Source organism: Eleginops maclovinus, chromosome 3 (assembly GCF_036324505.1).
Source record: "Eleginops maclovinus isolate JMC-PN-2008 ecotype Puerto Natales chromosome 3, JC_Emac_rtc_rv5, whole genome shotgun sequence".
NCBI classification, from domain to species: Eukaryota; Metazoa; Chordata; class Actinopteri; order Perciformes; family Eleginopidae; genus Eleginops; species Eleginops maclovinus.
In genome coordinates, this window is record NC_086351.1 from 25,834,702 (window position 1) to 25,856,955 (window position 22,254).

General features: G+C 39.8%; 2 protein-coding genes across 2 annotated transcripts; one reads left to right on the forward strand and one right to left on the reverse strand.

Moving 5' to 3' along the window:
* Positions 1 to 1,863: 1,863 nt before the first annotated feature.
* mc2r (melanocortin 2 receptor) lies at positions 1,864 to 6,731 on the forward strand. Its single transcript, XM_063879985.1, has 2 exons — positions 1,864 to 2,405; positions 2,957 to 6,731. Exons 1-2 carry the CDS (start codon positions 2,053 to 2,055, stop codon positions 3,513 to 3,515), a joined length of 912 nt encoding a protein of 303 aa, XP_063736055.1. The 5' UTR covers positions 1,864 to 2,052; the 3' UTR covers positions 3,516 to 6,731.
* A 2,328-nt stretch (positions 6,732 to 9,059) lies between these two features.
* Positions 9,060 to 21,334, reverse strand: LOC134862218 (melanocortin receptor 5-like). The gene is made up of 5 exons (XM_063879986.1): positions 21,294 to 21,334; positions 13,685 to 13,914; positions 13,285 to 13,391; positions 11,135 to 11,323; positions 9,060 to 10,246 (listed from the first exon to the last, which is right to left on the reverse strand). The coding sequence occupies exons 2-5, from the start codon at positions 13,877 to 13,879 to the stop codon at positions 9,676 to 9,678; spliced, it is 1,062 nt and encodes a 353-aa protein (XP_063736056.1). The 5' UTR covers positions 13,880 to 13,914; positions 21,294 to 21,334; the 3' UTR covers positions 9,060 to 9,675.
* Between the last annotated feature and the right edge of the window lie 920 nt (positions 21,335 to 22,254).

The window sequence follows — 22,254 nt, forward strand, 5'->3', positions numbered from 1 at the left end:
TCATCATGGAGATGATTTATTTCCCGCTACAGGGAATCAATATAATTGTATTATTTAATCAATAACCTGCCAGCTTCCTGCTAATTTTGCCCCAATGGTTTATTTGACCTTTTGTTTGATGACATCTGAGTAATGACTATGTGCCTGGGTGTGAAAAGATCCCCCCCCCCCCCCCCCCCACACACACACACACACACACACACACACACACACACACACATTTGTACATTGATTCTAAACAAAAAAATGTAAAGTTCATGAACACATAAATAAAAGCTACGGTACTTCGGAAGCACTTTTACAAAGGTACGTCACACACACAAAAGCTGAGCGGTGAAATGGCCGTGTGGCAGATATTTTTGGATTGTGAACTCAGTCCTAGAAAATCGAAAGCCTGTGGCAAGAAACACTCCAGGGAGACGTGCAGAAGACTTTTTAGTTTTACCACCTTCATTATTAACCATGAATGCTATTCCCTAATCGATACAGAAATAAGGACACAAACGCTAGGAGAGCGCTAAATATGTTTTGAGTTGAGGAAAGATTCTCTATCAAAATTAGCAAATGGAGGTCTGTAGAGACAGCTGTTTCAGCATGTCAGTTTGAGACACGCACAACAAGCATGGCTTCCTGCAGTTCAGAAAAGACAACGTGTCACTCTCTGAACAAGTGGCATTGATATTGTGATTCAGCGCATCAAGCTGAAAATATGCTGCAGAATGCTGTCGTGTGCTGTGTGCCTGGCGGGAGCTTCAGCTAGCAGTAAGCCAGCAGGATCTGCTAAAGATAGGATATTTGTGCAACTATTATTTTAATGCTCAGGGAGGACAAGATTATTATGATCAATTTTGTGCATTGCCAAACAATAACGCACAGCATCATGAGCTACTGGCTGGGACTGTTAGCTTAGCAGGTGCTGATGAATTTGACGCAAAAAACAAACACAAATAGCTAACTAGGCTGCGGAAAACAAGATTGATTGATCCCGGGCGGATACGCTGCATAATTGAAATGCACGCCAAGGTTTAATGTTGTAAATACCACAATCAATTATGTGAATTAAGAATTAAGGAAAAAAGGAAATGCATACACTTAGTTCATGACAATTAGCACAAAAACAAATCGGGATCATAGTCAGATGGATTCAAGGTGGCACTACTCATCAGAGAAAATACAGGTTGACTCCAACTTAACCTCAACTCTTGTGTCTTTACCTTGTTGGTCCGTGAGCGTAACCATTGCAAAATGTGATGATATTTAGCATTGCGGCTGATGTGATGTCATAGCAAGAATGATTTGTAGTTCTTACCAAACTCATTATGTGAAGCATAGAAGGGGAGGTTCCGCATTAACAGAGGCAGGAGTATAACATCTGGATTTAACTGATTTATTACATTTTTCATTCCACAGGAGATGCATCAGGAAAAGCTTCTTACCAGCTTCAAGAGAGTACACAGGGTTTGAGTGGCACGAATCAAAGGCCAGCATCAAAAACCACTGCGCTGCAATCTGCTTTCACCACTCAATCAATTACTGACTGTGTGACTCTAAGCCCAGGAAAAACACTCACCATCTAAGCAAAACCCTTACAGAAAAGAATTGATTACATGTCCCTTGTGTAAGGAGCCAAAGAAAGGCAATTATGACCACATGGCTGTACATGATGACTGAGCTGTGCCAAAACCACCCACTAAAAATAACACATTCAGGATGTGAAAATTTATAAACGGCGGAGTAAGAAAGCACATTGGATCAGCTGAGAAAACAACCAATTTGGTTCAGATTGAATCTTTAATCATTGCTTCTCACAAACCATACACTAGGCATACACTAGAATGGCAGGATTTAAAAATGGAGATACTGTAATAGCTAACACTATGACTGACACAATCTATAATTAGCTGCAGTTTAATCTAGGCCAACACCAAAGATAAGAATAAACATTGCATGTTAACATTATTCCTTTGAATAGTTCTCAACATTTTTGAGAACTCAACGTCTAAATAGCTAAAATCAGCTTCCTGTATGGACGGATAGCTATCTTGGCTCACTATGAACACAACCACAGTGAATCAGTCGGACTGCCTCGAGGTGAAGGTCCCTGTCCCTCTCTTCTTTTCCATCGGTGTGGTGAGCCTTGCTGAGAACCTGCTGGTTGTGGTGTCCGTCATACACAACAGGAACCTCCACTCTCCCATGTACTGCTTCATCTGCAGCCTGGCAGCCTTTAACACCATTGCCAGCCTCACTAAAACCTGGGAGACCCTGATGATTGTGTTTGCCAACGTGGGCCAGCTAGAGAAGAAAGGTTCCTCTGAGATGAACCTTGATGATGTGATGGACTCCCTGCTGTGTATGTCCTTCGTTGGCTCCATTTTCAGTTTCCTGGCTATCGCTGTGGACCGGTATGTATTAATGGTTTTGATTCTAAACCATATGCTTCAAAGAGTGAGGGGCGGACTTGCATCTGTGATGGTATAAATGTATTCCACCCCTCTAATACACCAGAATCCCCGTTGCAAAGCAGTTAAGTTCCATTTATATCAAAGGAAAAGCTGGCTCCAGTGACTAAATGTAACCAGAGCCGGTTATACTGTAGGCTGAAAAAACAAAGAGACAATTGATATTTGGTCTTGTGATGGAAACTTCTGAAGCAATGGAGATAAAATTCAGAGAGACACGGTAGAGCTGGAACTTTGATAATACTCACAGCTTACCACAAGGAATGTAAGTCACACTTGCTAATACTGCCTTGTTTACAATATTTTACACCTTCGACAAAGCTGCTCATTTCAGATCATGTGAGTATGGTATACAAATATGAAGTGACTCTAAACATGCATGAAATTCATTCATCAAATTATCCATAAAAATGATGTATGCATTTCTACAGTTGTAACACAATACCAAAAGCTTAACTGAGCAGATAATGAAATCACATTGTTTTTCTCACCAGTTATATCACGATCTTCCATGCTCTGCGATACCACAACATCATGACTATGCGGCGCACAAAGGCTGTCCTGGGTGTAATCTGGATAACATGTGGGGTGTCAGCTGTGCTCATGGTGAGGTTCTTCGCCTCCAAGTTCATCATGATCTGCTTTGTTGTCTTCTTTGTCATCTCCTTGGCAATTATCTGCTTCCTCTACTTCTACATGTTCATGCTGGCACGCATCCATGCTAGAAAGATTGCTGCCCTACCAAGCAGCAGTGGGGGGAAGTGCAGCCGCCAGCGGTGGTGGGGCAGCAGCATGAGAGGGGCCCTGACTCTGACCATCCTGTTTGGGGTGTTCGTTGTGTGTTGGACGCCGTTTTTCCTCCACCTCATTATCATGATGGTGTGCCCCATGAACCCGTACTGTGAGTGCTACCGGTCACTGTTCCAGCTACACGTGGTGCTTCTGATGAGCCACGCCGTCATCGACCCGGCCATCTACGCTTTCCGCAGCGCTGAGCTCAGACACACCTTCAGGAACATGCTGCTCTGCTCAGACTGGAAGCAGCGATCATAAATAGCATCTATTGGCACCTTTTGTTTATCCAAAGAAAGCAGTTGCTTTTTACGGGCAGACTGCTTTACATTCATTTGTTGCATATAGTCAGTGTTGCGAAAGCTAACTGAGAGCATCCTCCAACAATGCAACATATTATAAAAGGACATAAGACAAAACAATAAAAATAAAGATAATAAAATGAAACAAAAAGATAGGGCAAAATGAAACAGAGTAGGATAAATTAGATTAAAATAGTGCAGGTAGTTTGGTAGCCCAGTCAGTAAGTAGTGCAGATGAAGTATATACTTGTTAGAAAAATAAATAAATACAATAAATTATGCATGGAATGTTGAAAGTGGTCAAGTAATGCAGGATTGTATGAACATGTAAATATAATTAAATATAGAATAACAGAATGAAGGTTAAAGATTACATATTTTACAGTGAAATACAATTAAATACTGTTTGATATACTAATAACTATTAAGATAACAAATTAAATAAATCAATTGTAAGATGCAACCCCTAGAAAAATAAAGTTTGGCTCACTAAAGAACCCTTTAAACAAATCTAAATTAAATTGATTGAGTGTATAACAAAAAGTGCATTGTTCACAGGTCATTCATTTTATTTTTTCACAGTTGACCTATAGATGAATGGTAAAAAGATAAGTACAATTTATTTCTGTTTATGGTCCAAAATAGTTAAATGCACCAAAAATAGCAAAATTGTAATGTAACTAGTTGAATCACCGTGCAAATATAATTTCTGTTGTAATTAACTTCGATTATATCAAATACACTTGGATATAAAATAATAAATACTTGTCTTAGTTAATAGTTATTATGTATATTTTTTACTTACTTTTAGAACTTATTTTTTTAGATTGTTTATGTTTGCACCAAAAGACACCAAATCAAATTCCTTGTATGTGTAAACGTACTTGGCAATGAACTGGATTCTGATAAATGTGACATCCCATAATGAGTTGTTGTTCAAGGAAGGAACATTAGCAATCACATACTGTATGGGTCCAGTTATAAGAAGCTTTTGTTATCATTGTATTTATCTACCAACATATTGATTTTAATTAAAAGTAATGAGCAAAAGAACCATAGGCAAAAAAACCCAAAAACATTTCAGTAAGGAAGATACTCATAGTTGGGCGTATATTTTGCAGACGATGCTCTATTTTCGTTTTTTCACCCTAATCTGTGGGATCTGTCCATGGTAGCCTAAAGAGTGGTGCAGTGATGATGTATATTTAGGCCGACCCAGAAGTTAGCATTGCAAAATCTTTGGACAAATAGCATGGCATTTTTTCCTTGTATTTTGGAATATTGCAGAACTAAGATGGCCTTTAGGATACTTCCACATAATAATATCAGAAACTCAACAGACACCGCTTGATGATTTTTGTAGCAGAAATGCAATCCAGAAGTAAAAAGCTCAAATATGATTATAATCAAACTACATCCCGGTGACATGATGCTGAGCTGAAGGTGGACTGTTTTTCGTGATGACATTCAATGGTTTCATCACTTTTTAGCAACTGCTGTGTTTAACACCCATAGCTTCGGACATTCATCAGTGGGGTATTAACTGATGTGTTTAATGCCGTAGAACACAAAAGGAAAAATCTCTTTAGTTTTTATTAACCAAAGAGATTATTTCAGGCGTCTTACCAAAAACATATTTTACAATCTGAAACAGGATGTTGTGAAATGCTAACTAATTTCCAGGTTTTAGGACTCTTTCCTACACCATTCATTCTTGCGTTACACTACAGTAATTCATATATTTTGGGTTAGTTAAATGTAACGCAGCCTTATACAACCTTATGTTGGTAAGTGTTCAAAGTTGCTGTTAGTGTTTGATGCGGTATGTTACCGTTGTGTTGATTTATACTTTTTGTATGGATTGTAAAGTGGCAAATTGCCAAATTTGTCTTCAGATATTATAAAATAGCATTTAAGAGTACAAATGAGCAATTTCCCTTGTTGTTTCTGAACTTTAAACTGTGAAATGTACTGTACTTAAATCAGTGTTAATGTTAACATTTCCTCTACCTTTTGAGCTAAGCTAGCGCAGCTAACATTTAAACAACGTTTGCTGGTCCGCACTTATCTGTTTAGCTAACTGATCAATAGTGTTGAGAGTTTATGTCACCAATCAGCATTCACTTTTTCTTAATGGTATAATTGCCTATTTCACAACCTTTGGTAGTTTTAATCTCGTTTAATCTGTACTGTGTGTGAAGTGATGCCCTCTGGTCTTTTTGGTGAAAAAATTCAATGCTGCACAACCACTTCCTGTCCATAGACAATCATGTAATGTTGCAATTTTTTTGAATAGCAATGAAACTACAAGCAGGGTACGGCAGCATGTAGGTCAACTACATACATTAACAATACACACTGCCACTGAGAATGAGGACAGTCAGAGCCATTCTGCAGCAGAAGGCTTTTACACCTGGTTCTTAAATATAGGTGATTCATTAATTCATTTTGTGTTTAAATGTGCACATGTGACATTCAATCTATGCGTTGAGTGTCTTAAGTATTTCTGTGTATGTATTTTTTAATTACATACCATCCAGCTATCTTCACTCTGCCTTGCTGATTATCTACTACTCCACTCGTTTTCTGAAATGGATGTACTCGCATTTTAAACCAAGTGTCAAACTTATAAATAATGTATTTCCCAGATACCATTTTCAAAGATCACGTTATTATTTTTTCACAAAGATCATAATCTGGAGGTTTCCATCATTCACATAACCACGATGTACCACAGTGGATGCAAACAATTATATAACTTTACCTTTTGCTTTTATTCACACAATAATAAAATACATCATGTTAAGCAACATCGCCAACACTGACATCAGTCGTTTCTCTTGCAGTTCACATTTATATTTTTGCATGCCATGAATTTACCATATCTTACATGACTGATGTAACTGTTATATGCTCTCACTGTACATAACATAGGACTGATCATGCACTTACTAAGTGGGCTTCACCTCTGTCTAATGTAATATTACATTCAGTGTTCTTGCTGCTGTTTCTGTCGGGCCAAATAACTACTTCCCAATGAAAAATAACAATAAATCATTTTGAATCATTCCAAATATATGTCATGTCGAGAAGCAAAATGCAACAATCTCTGCTTTTCTCCTACAGATAACCAAATGATGAATGATGATATCATTGGGTTCTAATAAAAGCACTTCATCCTGTGGGCGTGTACAGCTGTTTGCATATTCATATGCAATTCTTTAGATCTCACAACTACAATGCATGGGGAATACAGTAAGACCATTACAACATGATTTTGATGCAAAAACATTTCTTGTCCCACAGCCTTTATGCATACTCTAAGATATGCCACAGATCAATCAAAGACACAACTAATACAAATGGCTTGCTCTTTTTGGAATACAAATTACAATAAAACACTAAAGAAATGTTTAGCTTCTAGCACTTACAGGAGATGCTTATCTTTTGTCATGAAAAGCAGTTTCAGAAGGTTGCATTTCATAGCAAAGATCTATTTAGCTTCTTAGTTGGGTGGTGGGCGCGACTTACAAACACTTACAGATAGCACTTTGAAGCTACAAACAGTCGACATTTAAAGTGTAAACTTATGACATGTTACATTGTTTCATACAATCAAAGGCAGGAATGTGTCATGAAGAGATCATAGGCGGCACACTGACAGAATATAGCAGCTATAAATAATATGAAGATACAAGATATATGCAGAAGAGCATCCACATAATCATAGCAGAAAATGGCTGTTCTAATATGAGCGTTAGCAGATTTAAGGAAGTTGTTCATTAACTCTGAGTTTATTCAGCAGCAGGTGGAGGCAGGACAAATGTAGTTCAGCATACTATCTGTTGACAGGCGATAACATCCAAAGGTTCAACAGCACATGACTTTTCACCACTGACCAAGTAAGCCTCATCCATACAGATACAGTGGGGCAAAAAAGTATTTAGTCAGCCACCAATTGTGCAAGTTCTCCCATTTAAAAAGATGAGAGAGGCCTGTAATTTTTATCACATGTACACTTCAACTATGAGAGACAGAATGAGGGAAACAATCCAGGAAATCACATTGTAGGATTTTTAATGAATTAATTGGTAAATTCCTCGGTAAAATAAGTATTTGGTCACCTACAAACAAGCAAGATTTCTGGCTCTCACAGACAGAACTTCTTCTTCAAGAGGCTCCTCTGTCCCCCACTCGTTACCTGTATTAATGGCACCTTTTTGAACTCGTTATCAGTATAAAAGACACCTGTCCACAACCTCAAACAGTCATACTCCAAACTCCACTATGGCCAAGACCAAAGAGCTGTCAAAGGAGACCAGAGACAAAATTGTAGACCTGCACCAGGCTGGGAAAACTGAATCTGCAATAGGTAAGCAGCTTGGTGTGAAGAAATCAACTGTGGGAGCAATTATTAGAAAATGGAAGACATACAAGACCACTGCTAATCTCCCTCGATCTGGGGCTCCACGCAAGATCTCACCCCGTGGGGTCAAAATGATCACAAGAACGGTGAGCAAAAATCCCAGAACCACACGGGGGGACCTAGTGAATGACCTGCAGAGAGCTGGGATCAAAGTAACAGAGGCTACCATCAGTAACACACTACGCCGCCAGGGACTTAAATCCTGCAGTTCCAGACGTGTCCCCCTGCTTAAGCCAGTACATGTCCAGGCCCGTCTGAAGTTTGCTAGAGGGCATTTGGATGATCCAGAAGAGGATTGGGAGAATGTCATATGGTCAGATGAAACCAAAATAGAACTTTTTGGTAAAAACTCAACTCGTCGTGTTTGGAAGAGAAAGAATGCAGAGTTGCATCCAAAGAACACCATACCTACTGTGAAGCATGGGGGTGGAAACATCATGCTTTGGGGCTGTTTTTCTGCAAAGGGACCAGGACGACTGATCCGTGTAAAGGAAAGAATGAATGGGGCCATGTATCGTGAGATTTTGAGTGAAAACCTCCTTCCATCAGCAAGGGCACTGAAGATGAAGCGTGGCTGGGTCTTTCAGCATGACAATGATCCCAAACACACCGCCAGGGCAACGAAGGAGTGGCTTCGTAAGAAGCATTTCAAGGTCCTGGAGTGGCCTAGCCAGTCTCCAGATCTCAACCCCATAGAAAATCTTTGGAGGGAGTTGAAAGTCCGTGTTGCCCAGCGACAGCCCCAAAACATCACTGCTTTAGAGGAGATCTGCATGGAGGAATGGGCCAACATACCAGCAACAGTGTGTGAAAACCTTGTGAAGACTTACAGAAAACGTTTGACCTCTGTCATTGCCAACAAAGGGTATATAACAAAGTATTGAGATGAACTTTTGTTATTGACCAAATACTTATTTTCCACAATCATTTGAAAATAAATTCTTTAAAAATCCTACAATGTGATTTTCTGGATTTTTTTTTCTCATTCTGTCTCTCATAGTTGAGGTATACCTATGATAAGAATTACAGGCCTCTCTCATCTTTTTAAATGGGAGAACTTGCACAATTGGTGGCTGACTAAATACTTTTTTGCCCCACTGTATATTTAGCAATTTGTTTTGAATTACCTCCAGCCACATCCCCCCAACTCAAATGAATTATCCTCGGCTTACGCTGACCCAGGCGACATCTCCTGAGGCAACTAACTATTATTATTCCCTACAAAACGTTTCCAATAGTTTCCTAAATCCCCCAATGAATACATACAGTAATTAAAAGCCAGCATATCCTACGCACTTGTCCTATACAACAGCAATTACGGTAGGGTTTACTTGTGATAGTACATTTCCTCTAAAATGAAATGTAGGACACAAACTGTTTTTTTGTAATGCAGTTTCCAGAAATCCTCATTTCAAATGGTCCTGCTGTGTATGTTCAAATACTGAAATGGCAACTCTTTGTTTACATGGAGGATATATTAGAAAGTAGTGTAGCCTTCCTACTGTGAGGGACCCATCTCCAGGTAATCCTGAGAGAAAACAAAAATGGTCTTCATCAAAGACTGTACTTTCTGAGAAGTGCAATGAACCATTTCACAAAGTGTATTTTTGATACTCTCGTATGGTTATGCTCCAGTGTCAGACTCAGCAGTTCATCCTACAAATCCTGTCATTGGTTTCTTAGTCTGTGTCCCTCAGTACTTACCTGTTAGAGCGCAGATGTTGGTGCAGGCGTTTTTCAGGCTGTAACAACAGATTATTTCTTTAAAAGTCTTCCTCATCTCCTGACTCCTGAAGGCATAGATCAGTGGGTCAATCACAGAGTTGCACATGATGAGGATGAGGTACATGTTGAAGTGGGACATAAAGCACACGCAGTAGAGGTTCCGTGGACATGAGATCATCAGGATCAGGTGGAGGAAGAAGGGAGCCCAGCAGACGATGAAGATCCCCAACAGGATGGTGAGCGTGATGGCCCCCTTCATGCTGGCCCGCTGGTGGATAGAATTGTAGCCAGGGAGCGCAGCGATGCGTTTCACATGTGAACGTGCCAACATGAACATGTGGCTGTAGAGTGAGGCCATGATGACCAGCATAGCAAAGAACATGGAGACCAGGCAGATGATGACCGGGGTTGTGTCTGAGTAGATGATGAAGACGATCCCGCAGCCCGTGCAGAAGGTCCAGATTCCCCCGATGATGCAGCCAGCTCTCCTCACTGTCATGATGTTGTGGTATCTCAGTGCATAGAAAATAGTGACATACCTGTAGATTATAAACCACAACCAAGTCACCTACGATTTCCTAGAAACCTTTGTCATGCCAAATTCAGAACAGCGGTATTACCTTCATAGAACTTTCAACGTAGCGACAGCTTAGCCGACTGCTAGCTGCTAACAGTGCTTACAAAGCTAACAGTGTGATCCAGAACAGAAGGGATACCATTACAATATCTGTGACAATGCTGTCAGAGGGTAGGCCTTCTGCTTTGTCAGCGGTAAACGCGATATAACTGTTAGCTAGACACACTCACACAGACTCACAAGCTTCATGTAAAATGAATGTAATGCTAGCATGAGAAAAGCAGATACACCTGAATATGTTTCTCTGCTACTCCACTATCCTAACATAGAACACATGTGTTTGCTGCCTTGCAATGCTTTGAATTTCAAATTGAGAACCTTTAAGCCACTGAGATTTTGAATAAACTAATGATGGACATTTATTTTGATTGCTTTTATGGTTAATCTGTATCATTTGCTATAAGCTTTTTGTGAAACAACCTTACACATAGTATGTAATATATGTATTTCAGTTTTAAAGATCTACTCCAGGAACTGGGTATTGCAGCTCCTCCTAGCAAGGATATTCTGACTTTTACTCCCTGAACTCCACTAACAGGATCAGTAATTACATATTGGGCAGAAATTAGAGAGAGGTTGATGATTTCCTGGAGTGTCTCAGCAAAACAAAGAGCTCATAAAATGTTAATGACTGAAATATACCAAAAGATCTACTGACTTTCTTATAAAACACATTTATTAACTGAACTAAAGAAGAGTGACTTGTTTTGGAAAAAGCAGAGTAAAGTAATTACGCACAAGGACTTGTGTTATTCATGAAATAAAAGTGCTTGATTCTTTCCATCATTACCTGTCTACAGCGATGGCCAGCAGGCTGCACATTGAGGCCACCACAGAGATGCAGATCATGGAGTCAAACACATTGTCCATCTGCCGGATGAAGTGATCCTCCACCACCAGCTGTCTGTTGTTGAGGAGGTAAATGATGATGGTCTCCGAGGCGTTGGAGACACTCACCAGCATGTCCGCTACTGCCAGACTGCAACAACCAAACAGGGTAGCTTAAGTTTAGAAGAACATGGAAGCATAGATGTTTTTAAAGATGCACATGAATCCAGGAGCCTGCAGCGTAGAAGTCATAGTTGCCCCCTTCGTGTCAACATATTCATTTCAGAGTGTAAAACAACAACTTAACTAGAAAATGCATTTCATGGTAAAAGCTGCTTGCAAAATCTTAAACAGAAATGCATTCCACTGCAGAACCTCTGACCTTGCGGTTATCACAAGCTGTGTGGACATGTGATCTAAGCTGAAACCACGCTGACACAGTACAACATGATCTCAGAGACTTCATAAAAGGGAACGTAAACTTCTATGCGGATACTGAAGTACAGCGAGAGCTGAAGAAGAGGATTCAGCAGAAAGCTACAATAGAATCTGGAACAAAAACCCGATCTTACCTCTACTAGCGTTCCTCCATTAACAACACTCCGCCAGCTGTTTTTAACCCCACATCAAGTCTCACAGACAACAGTACGACGTCCATCACACTGCACACCTGCTGCACAACATGGCAGGTGAATAGAACCTCACAGACACCATTCAGTCAATGTGAATGAAGGTGTCAGCCTCAAAGCATGTGCTGTCCAGCTGTTTGGACTTCTCCAGCACATCTTTGAACATACCTAAAATAATAGAACAACGGCTGGCAGATGGAATTTTTGAACTTTCTTGCGGTGAGGAAACAAGCTATGCCATGATAGCATGCCAACATTCCATAATTTGTGTCGGACTAGGTCAAATTAAAGCAGAATGCCGATTTCTTTTAAAAGATTCATCCTCTAGTGGAAAATGACTGTCTGTACTACATTCTAAAAATGTGGTTCATGTCAGTTTCAGGATGTAACGTGTTTCCTCTTGCATCACAATGTGTGACATTGTGAGAACTAATGGACAGATCCTTCCTCACAATTTATTTGAGAAATCTGCTTCTGTTAAGCTTGAGACTCAACACTTTATTTTGTTATTGAGTTATCTATTTTAATATTTCAAGTTTTCATTCAGGTCTTCAACATAAAAAGGTGGTTTTAAACGTTGACTCGTTATCAAGAGTAACAAGGCACAGCTTCTACCTTCGTGCAGCTCTCTTGAAATTACAAATCCACAACAGCGGAATTAAGTGGCAACAGATGAGGCTGATGGGATATGTATCTATTTGTTTGTATTTCGTAACAAATCAAAGTATTGGGCACGTTTAATTGGCGTGCTGGTGCGCTAGAGGAAACTGCAAGGGCTCAAGATATTTATATTTATGCTCCCTATACTTCCTATATTGCTACAAAATGTCAAAGCAGACTATTGAACAGTTAGTGAGACGTTACAGACCAAGTGACTGACTGACAGACTGAGCTTCAACACTGCCCACTGAAAAGTATTGGCAATAAAGAAAAGATGAAAAATCACCATGTACATTCAATACTTCTGAAATGATCATGGTCTGAAGGAACTCCCACATATTACCCAATGTTCAATGAGTTAGGGTTTAATTTAAGACCCTCATTGTCTCACTTTGTGTTGTTCTCTCATTGTATATACATTTTTATTGATATCGGTGTATTACAAAACAATTCAAAAGTGATCGAAAAGCAGGGGTTCACTCGGGGGAAACAGATGATTTTTCCCGTTGACCCAAATCATGTCAGGCACCAGAAGAAGTGAAACTGTTTAATGATTTATTTAACTATGCAAAAGCTTCAGAGAGGATAAACACAAACAAACTAAGGCTACTGTTGAAAGATCAAACATTTCATGGATTTATCGGCGCCCACATAAGAGCATAGCACTGCTGAGAACCCATTTGAATTCATGAAACAATTTCTCTATTCAAATGTTTATCCAAACACTGGAGAATGGTGCACATTGAATAGTCTACCTAGTATAATGATGAAGACCTGGCACATGTAAAAAAAAAAGAAGGTTTTGATGTACTGAAACATTCACCTGCAGACGAAGAAGTACATGGGTGAGTGAAGGTTCTTGTTCTTTACTATGGCTGTGATGACCAGGATGTTTTCCAGCAGGGAGATGATACCCAGGATCAGGAAGACCTGATGAGAGTAGAATACAGTGTAACAGAGAGGGATGTTAGAGTAGTTGCAGAAAAGCAAAAAAAAAAAAAAAGAGGAAACAGCAGAGTACGGAAAAATGCCAATACGCAAAAAAAAAAAATTAGGAGTGTTCACCTCATCGGAACATATTAAAATGAATTCACGTGTCAGCGAAAACACTTTCATGCCAAAAAAGTTAAGGAAACACTGATAGTCATGTTCCCCAGAGGATGAATTAAATAGTGTAGATCAAAAAAAGCATAATGGTGTTCAGTAGCACCCGCTGTCCATACCTCTACTGCGATGTGGACCTGCTCACAGGCTGCAGGTTTGGAGGTGCTGGTCTTGCCTTGTAGCAGTGGGGGGGGCAGGGTGTAGTTCTGGTGATAATAGGAGTAACCCCAGGAGGAGTTGCCCAGCATCTCCTCCTCTTGGTAGGAGGACTCATCAGACAGATTCATGCCTGCTGCGGCTCTGCTCCAGATCATTGCTGCTGTTTTGTGGGGGACATTTTCCAAGCAGGCTGCAAAGGACAATGTCACAATGTTCACAGTGCGATGTGTTCAGCGTTTTCACTTTACATATATGTGTATAAAGGCCTATATGTTTTTTCTTTTGTTAAAACGCCCAAATGGAATTGTTTTCCCTTGAAGCAACTTTGATTAAAGTGTTTGTGTCATAAGCAGTTCAAACTAGTGACCTTCAGGTGCCCAGGAGGAAGGAATAAAAGTGAGCGATGAGCTTCAGTCGGCACTAGAACAACAGATAACGCCAGAAATCTAGGTGTAGTCCTGGACTCTGACCTGAACCTCAACAGTCACATTAAAACAGTTACTAAGTCCGCCTACTATCACCTGAAGAACATATCTAGGATTAAAGGACTAATGTCTCAGCAGGATCTGGAAAAACGTGTCCATGCTTTTATCTTCAGTAGAGTGGACTACTGTAACGGTGTCTTTACAGGTCTCACTAAGAAATCCATTAGAAAGCTGCAGCTGATTCAGAACGCTGCGGGTCGAATCCTCACTAACACTGAGAGAGTGGATCACATCACTCCAGTTCTGAAGTCTTTACTCTGGCTTCCTTTCAGAGACTTCAAAGTTCTGCAGCTGGTTTATAAAGCACTGAATGGTTTATTCTGATCCCCTGCTAAACCATGAACCATCCAGAACTCTCAGGTGTTCTGGGGTCTGCTTTCTGTCCCCAGATTCAGAACTAAACAAGGAGAAGTTCAGTTATTATGCTCCAAATATCTGGAACAAACTACCAGAACCCTGCAGGTCTGCGGCTACACTTTGACTCCAGGCTGAAGACTTTTAATTTTGCCACTGCTTTTAATTGAACTCTTCATATCTCACACTGCACTGTAACTCTTATTCTGGTATCTTGTACCTGCATTATTCATACCTGTGTTTTTAAATGCCATTTTATAATGTGTTTCTCTTAATGCTCTTAATGTCTTAGGAACATTATTTAAAAGTATTGAAGATCAACCACAGTACTGAAGAGAAGAAACGTTAGGGATTGTGCCATCAAGCAGTAAATCAAATACACATACAGGAGGATAACTACAGGGCCTTCACACCAAGCTTTAGGACTTCTTCAGAACTGTGGACAGAGCAACCTCACTGTCACACATACTGTCTCATTGTAAAGTGTTAATGTGACTCAGAGGTGCTGGAAGTCATACTCTGTTACCTTAAATAGAAGCAGCCTACATATTTCCCCCTGTTTAAGCCCAGCTCCTGCTGAATGTAACATGCATACTCTATTTACATTACAAACATGGAATAGATAAGTCTTCTTCTCTGTTCCTTTAAGACTAAACATGTACTGGGTTACTCTTAAGATGATTCAATTGTTTCCTGTTAAAAATATAAATCAGTCAGCCTCAAATAATAAGTGCTTCAGTAAATTGGTTGAGATGGTTGAGGATTTGTTTTCTGGTTAAAGCGCAAAGTGAAATTATTTCATACAGTCACAATAATCTAAACAGGGCATTCTAATTAGATCCCATCTGTACATCAGTGAGACAGTTTGGCCATAATGGGATGTAATCTCAGCTAAAATTAAGACAGAGGAGCCCTGGAGGTTATGAAAGGGAAGAGATGAGGGGCCCTGCCATCACACTGTGACTGAGACACAGAGCCTCATCCTGTTTCAGCTGATTATAAGTGATGAGATCTGACTGGAACCCCCCCCCCCTCAAACCACACCCCACAGAAAAGTATGGACCCTGAAAAAGGTGTACACAGAAAGCAAACACACTGGTGGGAAAACAAAGCCATTTCAGCTTAGTTAAGAGATAAACTTAATGCTCCATTGTGCCTATCGTAGCCTCTGTGTGGACTGCAGTCTGACTCATTTGAGCAGAATGCTAATTATTCAAATCCCATAACAACAGAACACAACGACACAATTCATCTCTGCTGCTTGGCTAAATGAAAAAACCATGCCAGTTAAGTTTGATTTTATTGCTGTTAGAACACAGTAATTGAAGGTAATTCACATTTTATCAATCTACTTGGAATTACATTTTACCAGTAATAATTGTTCAAACTATTTATAAGTGCAAATGTCAAGCAATTCCCAGTCACTGGAGCAATTCTATTTCAGTCATTCAATTTATAGCTGTCTTTCCGTTTCCATTTTCTCACACTTGTTTATTTTCAATTCATATCAGTATCATGGGATAATCTCAAATATGCAGAACTTGCAAAAAGATCTGTCCTGTTGTCATGACTGAAGTGTCTATAATTAAATCCTACCCTTTGTTGGTTTCCATATATGAATGAAAGAATATCACATTTCACCGTTGTCATACTTTCACACACTGATGAAAATATATTTAGGTTGGCTCTATATCTCACATTCAAAGCAGCAAGCACACACATTCAAACCATTTGATGCTCTCTGTTTTACAAAAAGGAACAAAGTGCGAACATTGTGGCAGGGGTCGGACTGCATGAGATATCAAGAATATTTGCTTTGACAAAATTGGTTAATGAGCACAATGATTTATTTAGATGCTACGTTAGTTTACAAGCATGCCTATATGCACTCTGTTATCCAAGGTATTTATAAACATCTCTAAAGACTTTCTTCAAATTGTTATATCAAGAGGTGTCAGATTGAGATATGAGTCGGCATAAATCACAGCAGCTACTGTGTTGCGTCAACAGCACTGGTTCTGAAATTCTAGGGAAAGGCATTAGTACATTAAACACTCCTCACAAGTTACACTATCTTTAATACTGTGAGGAATTTGTGAATTAATATTAATGGTGATAGATTGACAGACAGACAGACAGACAGACAGACAGACAGACAGACAGACAGACAGACAGACAGACAGACAGACAGACAGACAGACAGACAGACAGACAGACAGACAGACAGACAGACAAGACAGACAGACAGACAAGACAGACAGACAGACAGACAAGTTCTTTATTGATCCCAGTTTGGGAAATGTTTGCATTGCAGCAGCGTAAAAAGGCAAGGCATTGTACACAGTCAAATTTAAAGACTAGAAATAAACAATTCCAAATGTAAACATCTCAATAGAAATAAAATAGCATTAAAAAAAGTAGAAAATATACATGTTGGAATAAAAATGTACACAAAATATAAAGCAGGATATTATATATACATTAAGTGTGTAAGGAATGGAATATTACATTGAATATAAATGTGAGTTTAAGTCCAGTTATCCAGGAGAGACTATGGAGAAAATAGTTATCTGCCGTTGTGTTAAATATCACTGAATGTTTGAGTTTAATGTTCACTGACAACTCTTTTCTTTCTTACAAAATATGCACCCTCACACTAATTTACTCAAAGTGACTACAACTTCATCTATTTAGTTAAGGTTTGCACATCAGCACCAAGGAAACATTGAGCTTTAAATTGATTACAAAATCCAGTCTGCAGCTCAAACACGGAGGAAATTATCCAGCAAAATGTCAAACATGCTGACTAAGAGCAACACAACTCTGCTTCTGCTGTTCCCAATTCCCATCTTTTATTCAGACTTGCTCATGCTAAAATATCAAAGTAATCTATGAATCCCCTCCATTAACATTTTTGACATTTCACATTCATATGACTCATCAGAGCATGGTGGCAGATGTCAAGAGGTCTCATTCTAAAAGTGTCTTCCCCACCAATTCATTTCGAGATCTAGGTTCTGGAAGTTAGACTTTTAGAAAGTTTGGATCAAGTTTTGTATGATGCTGCATAAGGAAAACCATACTTCAACATTTTTGGTATTAGAAAGTCAACAGCAGGGCCCAGGCTGACTGGACGAGCCTTAAAATAGGATAACCCACACAATACCTATACCTTTGGTTTATGTGCGGGCTGTAGCCCCCTGCGTTCTCTGATGTGGTGTGCTGACATACTGATATCTGTAGTTCCTTTGCGACTCCTCTGTCAATGCACAGCTGTGATCCTTTAATCCCTGTGTTGTTTCTCAGGTACACTCCATCTTCCTTCAACCCCAGAGGATTATTTATTGACATCAACTATGTGTCACAACAAGGAATGCAATTCCAACACCTAGAATGAATAGATTCATGTTGAAGATTTTGACGGCTAATGATTTCTGAACTCAAATCCCCACCATGGATGCAGACTATAAGCAAGATAGGACATGTTTTTAGCTCTTAACTGTTAAAATGAGTGATCAAAGGAAGCCTATTTGGTTGCATGAGCTAATGTAAGATACTGATACCGCAAGGGCTTACATTGTGGGAAGCGGTTGAATACATGAATAGCTATTACATTTCATTAATCAAATATAAACACTGACCCCAAGCCCTTTCAGCTAGCTACACTGCTAGGCTAGTCAGTACGTGTACTATTCATCATGGACACTTTACAAACACTTTCAACAGCAGCTTTAGCACTTGAAACATTAGAAACACTCCTTCATCTTTTCATCCATCGACCCCGTTTGACGATAAACCCCTATATCCTTACATCCCTTCATCCCGCCTCCCTTTATCCCTACATCCCCCCATCATCTGCCTGTCTCCATCCATATTTAACTTGTGTATAATTTCTACTTCTAATTCTAGGAATCATCTGGGGGGGGGGGGCGTACTCATCCCGAGCGGAACCGTGCTGGAGACGGATCCCCCACCCTGAGTCTCCATCTGCACGGACAACACAGCACGTCCTCCCAGACCAGACCAACAAGCGGCATCGATCATAATCATATCACCCTCACCTCCCCCCATATCAATTCACTGTCACTATTTTCAATACACCTACAAACATACCATCGTTGTGGCATGGTCCCTGCTAGTGAAACAGTATTTACGTGCCTTAACTGCAACAGTAAGAATTATAGCAAATGATCGTGTGCATATTCAATCCCTACACACACACTGTCACACACACTTATTTGTTTAACTAATACTTTATGACAATTGTTCTGATAACCAGGTAAAGTATCTAGTGCATCTGTCCTCAGTGTGCCTCTTCTGTCCTCAGTGTGCATCTGTCCTCAGTGTGCATCTGTCCTCAGTGTGCATATGTCCTCAGTGTGCCTCTTCTGTCCTCAGTGTGCCTCTTCTGTCCTCAGTGTGCATCTGTCCTCAGTGTGCCTCTTCTGTCCTCAGTGTGCATCTGTCCTCAGTGTGCATCTTCTGTCCTCAGTGTGATTCTGTCCTCAGTGTGCATCTTCTGTCCTCAGTGTGCATATGTCCTCAGTGTGCATATGTCCTCAGTGTGCATATGTCCTCAGTGTGCATCTGTCCTCAGTGTGCATATGTCCTCAGTGTGCATCTGTCCTCAGTGTGCATCTGTCCTCAGTGTGCATATGTCCTCAGTGTGCATATGTCCTCAGTGTGCATATGTCCTCAGTGTGCATATGTCCTCAGTGTGCATATGTCCTCAGTGTGCATCTGTCCTCAGTGTGCATATGTCCTCAGTGTGCATATGTCCTCAGTGTGCATATGTCCTCAGTGTGCATATGTCCTCAGTGTGCATCTGTCCTCAGTGTGCATATGTCCTCAGTGTGCACTGTAGCAGTCCTGCTGAATGCCTGCATGCTGCTGCTCAGCCTCCTCTCAGCAGACCTGCGTGTTTAGCACCAGAAGAAGATCTCTATCTGCAGCTGATCTCCTGATGTGACTGAGTCCAATAAAATGACATGGAAGATAGCAAATAATTATGGTCATGAGCAGCTCTTCAAAGGTTGCCATGACAACTCATGACAAACAGTGTCTCATGGCCTCCCAGACACCCCAAAAATAAGCAAAATCACCATTCAAGCGTTCTCTTTTCCACCAAAAGATTCACCTGCAGGTTTATTCAAATAGGTTGTAGAATAGTTGCCAATATTTCACTGGAAATCATCACAGAAATAAATAATACATTGATTTGAATTGTAGTAAACCTAGTGTCAGCCTGTGATACTGAACTCTACATTGTATCATATCAGAGACCAATCATGCAAAACAGCAGGAAATAATATTTGTATTTTATTTTAAAACTAAATCACAAGATGAATTAAAGAACATTTTATATCACAGTATTATTATTATTTTTTAAATTATGTTAAAGCACCAACTGATTTATTTCCCCCCACCAAGAGGTCTTTTTGTAGTGTCCGCTTTAGGATCTCTTTCACAACAGCAGACACACTGCGTTGTTTTTTTTAAATCACTCTCCCTCTTTGCCTGTTTTGCCTCCTCCTTTAACGGGCCCTCCGTTGTTAATATTCCTGTGGTTTTAACTCTACCCCTGGATAGCTACATTTTTTATTTTCCATTGGAAATAAGCTGTGAGATCTAAATGCTGCTAATGATAAAAGCAAAAATGTTGCCACTTTAATGTTCCCTCAGCAGGAGATGTGTTCATCAGGAACTAGCTCCTCTCTCACTGTGATACTCACAGCTGCTGTTTTCACTCCTTTTCTCCAGGCTATCATTATAGTGACAATTATATTGAAGAAGCATACTGTAATTTTCTCCAGACTATTATCAGAGAGACACTTCACTGAGCAAGAAGAGCATTTCTGCAAAATTGGGGTAAAATCTGTTAAATGTGTGATGTGTGATCAGCTTTTGCTCTGCTCAGTTTGTGAGCCACAGTGTGCAGCATCAGTAACTCTGTGTTTGTGTTTCCAGACGAAGTAGCAGAGCGGCTCAGAGGGAGGCTCTCCCTGATCGGGGCTCTCTCTAACTGCAGTGTGAAATCATATCTTCAGAAGCATAATGCATGCATATTACCATGGTGACCTCATTTCTTAACACGCGTCAAGACTGATGATAAAGGTAAAAATGTTTCAGATACAATACATTCTACACAGCTCCTGTATAAACACTTATATTAAAACAGTTTCGTAACACATAAAATATCCTTTTATTCAGTAGACATCATTGGTTCTGAGCAAAAAACTGTTGGTTGTCCAGTTGATCTTATTCTCAACAGACGATTTAGGATTTAAACGTTTACATTCAAATATTGATATAATAATATTAATATGATTTATATTTTTTGAAAAATCTGTCAGTTGTTAATCTTCAATTATTATTAGTATGAGCAAATAAATTGAAAGTGCATTAAAAAAAAACTACAAGTAGAAAATCCATTGCATTGTAAAACACCCATGAATGTCATCCATGTGACCCTAACTGTAAATTCAATACAAACTCTGTTTTAATAACAGAGAGAAACATGGAGTTTCTATACAAATATCATGGGGACAAAAACGATAATGAATAATGATCGTTACACTTTACAGTAACACACACAATATTGAAGTCTGGCCATTAATACCAGCTTTTCTATTAGTTACAGTTTTTACCACAATCAATGTAACAACGCAAAGAGGTGGTGAAATTGTGAAATTTATCATGAGTAGGGAGATGGAGAAAAAGAATGACTCACCTCTCGTAGGAGCTGTGACTCAAATCTTTCCCACAAGTGGCTCAGATGGACTGGATGAAGCCTCGTAGGAGCATCAGACCGGTGCATGCATCAAGGGAGAGAGACAGACAGAGAGAGAGAGAGAGAGAGAGAGAGAGAGAGAGAGAGAGAGAGAGAGAGAGAGAGAGAGAGAAGGAGAGAGAGAGAGGGGGAGAGAAATGGAGGGAGGGAGAGGAACTCCCTCCTCAGATCTGACAGTGTGGACACGACATGCAGCTACTGCCAGCGATTTTTAACCACCCCCTCATATCGGCTGAAGGAAGCTGAAGCCAAAAGAGCAGAGCTTCTGTTTCTCCTGTTGAAAACACTCCGGCTTTGAGAAACTCCACCTTAAAAATGTAGCTGTTACATGTGAAGTTGTGCATAAACTGCATACCCTGCAGTGAAAAATAGAAAGAGCAACAAGATGAATAACAGATATTGTAAGACAACTCCATAGACTTTCTAATGTGATTTTGTTTGGTCCCAAAGACTCTGAGATGCTGTATATACATACATACATGCAGCTAGGCTACCTGACTGAAGACAACATTACGACTGGTTTCAACGATTGTTTTGAACAAAAACTACTCAATGCCTCACTGTCAAATAAGGCTGTTAGTTAAAGGATATTTCCCCCAAAAAGTATAACAGTGTTGTTGTTAATTGCATTTCTATTTTTAAACCAGCATGTTACTTAACATAGTTGTGGCGGCTACCAGCTAAGGGAGTTAGTTTGACTGAGAGTCACTCGTCTAAAACTTATGAATCAGTGCTTAAAATGGCCATAGAAAGCATCTATCTGGTATTCTAAAGTGTTCTCTGATGTCTACAAAGAAGGTATATAACTTTGGTTGATCTAAAAGATGTACAGATGCTGTTTTACAGGCCCATTTACAACCCTATGATTTGGTCCTAGAATGAGACAAGCTGAATTGCCTTA

Coding starts and splice junctions, on each gene's coding strand:
- mc2r (XM_063879985.1), top strand. CDS start 2,053: ATGAACACAACCACAGTGAATCAGTCGGACTGCCTCGAGGTGAAGGTC. Junction 2,406..2,956: donor CTGGCTATCGCTGTGGACCG/GTATGTATTAAT, acceptor TTTTCTCACCAG/TTATATCACGATCTTCCATG.
- LOC134862218 (XM_063879986.1), bottom strand. CDS start 13,879: ATGATCTGGAGCAGAGCCGCAGCAGGCATGAATCTGTCTGATGAGTCC. Junction 13,392..13,684: donor AGGTCCACATCGCAGTAGAG/GTATGGACAGCG, acceptor TACTCTCATCAG/GTCTTCCTGATCCTGGGTAT. Junction 10,247..11,134: donor CTGGCCATCGCTGTAGACAG/GTAATGATGGAA, acceptor TATAATCTACAG/GTATGTCACTATTTTCTATG.